Source organism: Neolamprologus brichardi, chromosome 17, assembly GCF_056152115.1.
Source record: "Neolamprologus brichardi isolate AB-2024 chromosome 17, ASM5615211v1, whole genome shotgun sequence".
Taxonomy (NCBI): domain Eukaryota; kingdom Metazoa; phylum Chordata; class Actinopteri; order Cichliformes; family Cichlidae; genus Neolamprologus; species Neolamprologus brichardi.
The window spans coordinates 19,814,898-19,822,224 of record NC_142120.1 but is presented as its reverse complement, the minus strand read 5'-3'; the positions used below and the strand labels follow the sequence as shown (position 1 = coordinate 19,822,224).

The window sequence follows — 7,327 nt, the reverse complement described above, 5'->3', positions numbered from 1 at the left end:
GCTATATCGGTAGCATTCTGCCTATTAGCTTAGCACAACAACAACAGGCGCTCTCTCACCCAGGAAACACGCAGAGAGAGAGTAACCCTGTAACCATGGCAACCGTAACGCTGCCGCCTGGAACAACAGAACGTAGCTGTCAAACAAAACCCAAACAGTCCTGACCCGCCACAATATGAAACAGAGAAGTACTGCCATGTAATCCATTTATTTCAACAAAGTAACTGTATTCTAAATACCAACTTTTTAAACGGTAACTGTAACGGAATACAGTTACTCATATTTTGTATTTTAAATACGTAACGGCGGTACATGTATTCCGTTACTCCCCAACACTGTATATAAGCCACACTTTTTTCTAAATACTGTCGTCACGTTTGTGTGTGTGTGTGTGTGTTATAAGCGTTTTCTAAGGACAGCACGAAAACAGTAAAGAAAGGGAAAAAAGCCACCTCTTTCCTATCGGTGGAAAAATGCACCATGTCGACCAATTAAAAAAAAGGTCAACATGTGGGATTTGGTTGTTTAGGAAGAGGGAAAAGTTTTGGGAGTGAGAGAGAGAGCTTAAATGTGGGAGATTTGTGAAGTTTAGTGTGGAGTGGATTCTTAGTGTGTTGTGTAGTTGTTCTGTTGTGTAGTCGTTTTATTTTGTGTGTCAGTGAGGGCACTAATGAATGTCACAAAGGCACATTTGCAATGTAAACACTGTCACTAAGTAGAAAACCAGCGGAGTGATACACCTCCTGTAGTCAGGCCTGCAGGTTTATCCCTGTGCTGTTCTGTCTTTTGGTGGACAAACTTTTTTTTTTACTGGCACACATCATTTGTGGGGCATCTTATTGCGACACCTGATTGTTCTGTCATTTTAGTTTTAGCAATATTTTTAAACGGTTGTAGAAAATGAAAAAAAAAAACGGCAGGTGTATTGGCTGCATTTTTAGATAAATAGTTGTATATGTTTACAAAATGTACAATTATATTATATTTGCATTTCAAGTTATAAAAATTTACTCAACATGTCTGTGGGGGTTTTTACAGTAAAAAATACTACTAGGACTTTAAGTTCTTTGTGTGATTTCAGATCAGTAATAGTACTATTAATAGTAATAGTAGTACTAATGCAGTATGTCAGTGAAAAACAACTAAATTCAGTTTAGCTGAAAAGATACCAAACAAGGCAAGGGGAAAAAAATAAAATGAAACAATCTGAGGGTGAAATACAAACGTAAACTCAAAAGGACTCAAAAATGGCCAGTTGTATTTTAGACCTCAGTGGGTTAATCCAACAAATTATGAAAAATTAGGTTTAAATTTTTGTTCATGACAGTGCAGATTTCTGACATTTTGTGTAATTTAAGCATGTAACAATGTAATTGTTTTCTAACAAAAAACAGTGTGAAACATATGTTAGACTTGTGTTTGTAAATGAACCACCCAATGTTGTGTAGCTTTCTGGATTTTATACTTATTGGGCTACATATTTATTTATTATACAGGCTATACAGTACATAACATCAAAACTCACATGTTTTATGTAACTAAAGTGTGTAATTATGTGGGCTACAGATAATAATTAAGTTATAGACTATATTTATATGAAAAACGTGTATACTTACTGCATTTGAATCATTTTAACCATATGTAACCACCTACATATGTGTTTGAAAAAAAAAAAAAGCTTTGATTTTGCCACCCCATTTGATTTCTTTGCCACCCTCATGCCACCTTAAGAAAATTTCTCTAGATCCGCCCCTGAATAAAAGACCCCCTCATCTATCGCCCCCAATTTAGGAGGTTCTTCTTTCAATTTCGCGGCAGGTTCTTCATGAATTGAAGTCCGCGACTTTCCGTAGTGTTTACATCCGGCGTAGCCAATATGGCGTCTTGCACTTGGCCTGTTAGCTTTAAATAGACGTGTTTTAATTTCTTTGTTTCACGTTTATATTTAATGCGTTTCTTGGGATCAGTATGTAAAATTAGCTTTTTAACCACACTATTTATCAGTTAGTGTTTTTTCTTACACACACTTCCCGTTGCTAACACGGCCGGCTAACAGTTAGCTCGCCCCTTCTCCACTCTCGGGGCTATCTGCGAACCATGGAGGTGGAGGAGCTGCGGCCCGTTCCCCGGGAGCGGGCCATCCTGGAGAGCTTCTTCGCCCAGCTCGGCATGTTTTCTTTCGACCGAGCAAAGGACTACGTGGAGCGGGAGAAGGACGGCAGTAGGAGCAGCGGGAGCATCTGGAGCGCGCTGCTGGCCGCTCTGGCTCACCTGGCCGCGGCGGAGAAGGTGTACCACAACATGACGTTCCTGGGACAGAAAATAGGTAGCTTTCTCTGCTGCTGTGGGCCGCTGTATAACTACCACCATAACACGGAGGGTGTGGTGGATTAAAGCAGATAAAATGGAGTATATATGGGGTCTGTGCATGTTCAAAGGTAGAATAATTCGTCGATGTGTAATTGATTTCATTGACATATTAAATGAAATTAAAATGAATTTAAAAAAAAACGTGCAAATCTATGAGGGGAAAAGTTTCAGGGGAAAAGTTTCAGGTGAAAATGGCATATTTGTAAGAAAAAAATTAGGAGAATGGAGCATGTTTATAAGTAAACGAAAGTCTAGGAGAAAAAATCTATTTGTAAGAAATTATAGCAAATTTAGGAGAACAATTGCAAATATGAATGCCAGTTCATGATAATAAAATGGCCTGTGGCGCTCATGCTGTGGAAGTAATGCTGGAATTGTGTGGTTCCCCTTAGAGAAAAGTGTCACTGCAATCACTACAAGTCTGTTCTGAGCATTCACCTTTAACCTGTGGTGAAATATTTCATGCGAGTGGTCTCCTTCAGAATGACACCTTCTTTAAAACGTCAAATATGGGAATGTTTTGGGAAATCTGGGTTCAGTCCATAACGGTAATTTCAGGGTTTTTACTCCTTTTTCCTGCTGTGAGCATAAACATTTCTAAGTATTTATCTTTTTTGCTCCTAATAAACAGCTTTTAAATGTAGTGCTGTGCATGCAGAGTTTTAGGTTTTATAATTTGTTTTATGTCCTCGATGGATGTCCTGCATCACACCTTGCAGAACTTTTATGTTCACAACAGCTCCAACTTTTTTTTATCGCTGCTTCAGTCAGAATTTTAATCCAGTCTGAGCTGAAACTTATTATGTTTTCATCTTCATTATAAGTAAGCAATGATTTCTTATTGTCTATTATTTGTACTCAATTAAACATTTAAAACTCCAGATATAAATTTAACTTCCACCACCAGGTGGCGCTGCAGCACCTGAGTGTTTCTGTAGCTTGACACACACCCCTCTCTCTGCAGGTGGCCAGTCCTTCTTCAGCCGGAAGGACTCCATCCGCACCATCTACACCTCGCTGTACAACGAGCTCAGGAAGGTGGTGATGATGGGGCGCCACGGCCAGTTGAACTCCTCCTCCTCCTCCGCCTCCTACCTGGAGGACCTGTTATCGCACCTTTCAGAGCAGCTCTGCCACTTCATCCAGGCCCGCATGGAGATGGCTGACCTGTACGAGAAAATGCACTCACTGGGCAGCCAGAAGAACGTCAACTCTGAGGAGCTGGTCACAGTGCTCGAGGTCGTCCTCCAGAAATACAGCTCCAAGTGTGTATCTGATTACAGATTACTTTTCCTGAAGAAAACCTTTTAATTTTGCAATGTAAGAGTTAAACGGAACAGTTCGAAACTACTACATCTAACATAGTTGTACTAACTAAGACTTCCAGACCCAGGTAGTGTGGTCCTTTGATGTTGATTATAAAAAAGCGAGATTTAAAAAAAAAACCAAACATGTACGGTTAAGTATTTGGACAACGACACAATTTTGACACAAACCAGGTGACTGTGCATAGAAATGTCTGTAATTCCTAAACAGGTAATGCAGTATTTAAATTAAAGTCCTAGAATTAAAGCTGGAAGTCAGCACTCAAATCATTTCTTCATAGTTTAATTTAAAACCTGCTGTGGTGGTGCACAGAGGCAAAAATTGTGTCATTATTCAAAAGCTTCTGGACCCAAGTGTAAAAAACAAAGAGCGAGAGAGAAAGAGAGAGAGTGACATATTGAGGTTGTTGAAGGGAAACTTTGAGCTCAGGAATCTGGTGTTTTCCCCAGAGACGTGTCAGCAAAGTGGCGTGCTGCAGCCACAGCAGGAACAGAAAGCGAGTGAGCTGTTGACGGAGCTGCAGCGGAATGCGGTGTGACACTCCACACGTCAACGGGTCAGCCAGCCATGAACCAGCGAGAGACTGTAACATGCTTGCTCTCTCTCTCCCTCGTCAGCAGATCTGGGGGAGACGTTTGTCTCAGCTGCTTTGAGGTTTCTGCAAATTAGGCCAGAAGAGAAAATAAAGGATTCTATCTCCTCAGAGAGATTTTATTTTGGCACCCTCAAAACTTCTTCACATTTTGCCTTTGCAGGTCTGTCAGCACTGTTCAGAAGTGATTGTTTCACTGGAGCCTCAGTGTGTGTTTGTTTCAGGCCTGGAAAAGATGGAGGAATAACTGGAGGAATAATGACTGATTGATGGATTGGTTCCTTCTTTACTTCCTCACCTCCTTCTCTTTCTTTTTTGCTCTTCCAGGTTTCACCATCCCATTGTGGGCCGGGTGGAGGAGGGCTTCCAGATGGAGGTGGACGTAGTGACACAGCTGCTGCGCTGCCAAGCCCAGTTGTCCGAGTGGCACTTCCTGCCCGCCCTGCTCAGCCTGCATAGTGCCAACTCCAAGCTCATCACCTGGGGTCAGCTGTTCCAGCGGCAGAAGGAGACTCGCAAGCACCTGTTCGGAGGTCAGTCCCAGAAGGCAGTGCAGCCTCCGCACCTGTATGTGTGGCTGCAGCGCTTCCAAGCGGCACTGCTCGCCAAGTTCAGCTTCTACTTTCACGAAGTTCTGAGCAAGCAGACGGTACCGGCTGACATGAGGGCGCAGACGGCCCGCACCACCCCGGACTACTACGGCAAGATCTCCACCTTCATACGCAAACACGATGCCAGCAATGTGTCGCTTGTGTTTGACAACCGCGGCTCGGAGAGCTTCCAGGGTCATGGCTACCACCACCCACACTCGTACCGGGAAGCACCGAAGGGCGTGGAGCAGTTCCCCGCTGTGGTGTCACTGCCTTCGGGAGAGCGTCCGCTCACGCACTGGCCCAACGTCATCATGATGATGGGAGACCGCGCTACTGAACTCAACACTCTGGACAAAGTGGTGCACTTCTATGATGACAAGGTCCAGAGCACATACTACCTGACGCGGCCGGAGCCGCACTTCACGCTTGTCGTCATCTTTGACGGAAGGAAGTCTGAGAAGGACCTGCACCTCACCGGCTTCTTGCAGGAGATTTCGGGCTCGCTTCGGAACTCCAAGCCTTTCAGCACCCTCAAACCCGGGTCGAAGGGCTGAACTGCACATCGACAAGACGCTAAATTTTTACATGGTCCTGCGTTTTCTGTGGTCCAGCTGGTGCTTTTTGCTGCTTTGATTCTCAGTTTGCCAAAAATGTTCCAGACCAAAGAGATTCGAGGTGCTCTGAATTTATTTGACCTGACCGTGACAGGATGACCACCACAGCACTGCTCGTGCTCAGAGCCTTTTAATTATTTGGCATCATGCGGTTTTAACAGGTTTATGTTTTAATTCGTTATACATTACATTTGTTGTGCTTAATACAGTTTAAATAAAGATTTGAAATGTAAATTTACTTTTTACATATTTTTTTTGTATTAGTTATTTGTTTATTTTTAATATCCTGATTTGTTTTAAACTCTGCTTTGCTGCAGCTGCTTTGGCTCCTCCCCCTGTTTGAACCAACTTTGTTCTGATTGGTTGCCTCTCACAGGACGGGACTGCAGTGCTCAGCTATGTGCTGACATCACTACAATAAGGATATGTGACATCATTTCAAGACCAGACAGTTTAACCTGTGAAGCTTTTGGCTCACTGCACATAAAGTGATCTCATTATGTGAAACTTTGGCTATGTTTAACAGGAATATCCATCACTGGAACAGAAAGCTAAATATTTTAAAGGACAATAAAATAAATTTTTTGTGAGTATCGTCTGAGATTAAAAATTAAAGAGTGTTCATTTGCTAATGCACATACACCCACTGGCCCTTTTATTAGCCCAGTGCATTTAAGCATTCAAACACAGTCAAAACGATCCTCCTGAAGTTCAAGCTAAACATCAGAATAGGGGAGAAATGTGATTTAATGGACTTTGAACATAGCCTAAAACTGCCCATCTGCTCTCCTGCACAACCGTCTTTAAAATTTACAAAGAAAGATCTGAAAAGAGAAAATGTCCAGTGAGCGGCAGTTTCTGGCCAAAAATGTCTTGGTGATGTCAGAGGAAAATGGAAGGCAACAGTATCTGAAATAACCACTCACTGCAACCAAAGTATGCAGAAGAGATTCTCTGAAAGCAAAACCGGTTGAACCTTGCAGCTAAAGGGGAAACCGGGTACCACTCCCGTCAACTAAGAAGAGGAAACTGAGGCCACAGACTCTCCAAAAACTCAATTTCTGCTGCAACTTTCAGATGGTGGGCGCACAATTTGGTGTTAACGATATTTGGAGAAACAGTGGAAAAAGAACTATGAAAGGGTTAAATGGCAGCAATTTACTGAACACATCAGGAAGTTTATTGAGTGGGAGAAAACAGCAAAGGAAAGGATCAAATCGATGAGAGGCTTGAATGCTAGTTTAGGTTTATTTATAATATAAATACAACACATTGATACAATCCATTTGGCTATATGAGCTCATCATTAGGAAGCTCAGTTTTCAAATACAGCAACACTAACAGACAAAAACCATTTCCTTTATTATCAAACACATTCAAAGAAACCTCCCTTTGAGTTAAAATGCACCAACATGTTATGATGCTACATGCCAAGTACACAATCCTATACATCAAAGTGCAATGTTCACAATGGGTTAATGCTAGAATTCATAATTCAGAAATCTACTAAACACTTTATGATTATTTCATTCGGAGTGCTGCTGCTCTTCGCTCAGGACATGCGTGAGTGGATTCACAACTTCCAAAAAAGGATTTTAAAAAAAGGCACTTTCACATACACACACACAGACACACACACACACACACATAGATGTGCATCCACAGCCTATCTCAGCACGTCATGTTTCATTTTAATCACCACACTCACAGCCCAGTTGGAGGCCACATTCAGTGTGCTGTTCAAGTGTTTTTGGGCGTTTACACACAAAGCCCCACCCTGTTAGCTTATTGTGAGTTTAAGGTTAACTAGTGACTTCAGTGTAACGAGCAGG

General features: G+C 42.1%; 1 protein-coding gene across 1 annotated transcript; it reads left to right on the top strand.

Annotated features, from left to right (window-relative positions):
• Positions 1 to 1,868: 1,868 nt before the first annotated feature.
• kics2 (KICSTOR subunit 2) lies at positions 1,869 to 6,091 on the top strand. Its single transcript, XM_006780953.3, has 3 exons — positions 1,869 to 2,326; positions 3,335 to 3,635; positions 4,616 to 6,091. The coding sequence occupies exons 1-3, from the start codon at positions 2,098 to 2,100 to the stop codon at positions 5,433 to 5,435; spliced, it is 1,350 nt and encodes a 449-aa protein (XP_006781016.1). The 5' UTR covers positions 1,869 to 2,097; the 3' UTR covers positions 5,436 to 6,091.
• The last annotated feature ends 1,236 nt before the right edge of the window (positions 6,092 to 7,327 follow it).

What these genes read in the sequence shown, in the direction of transcription:
- kics2 (XM_006780953.3), top strand. Translation starts at nt 2,098, where the DNA reads ATGGAGGTGGAGGAGCTGCGGCCCGTTCCCCGGGAGCGGGCCATCCTG. An exon ending in GTTCCTGGGACAGAAAATAG is followed by an intron (nt 2,327 to 3,334) that starts GTAGCTTTCTCT and finishes CTCTCTCTGCAG; the next exon opens with GTGGCCAGTCCTTCTTCAGC. An exon ending in CTCCAGAAATACAGCTCCAA is followed by an intron (nt 3,636 to 4,615) that starts GTGTGTATCTGA and finishes TTGCTCTTCCAG; the next exon opens with GTTTCACCATCCCATTGTGG.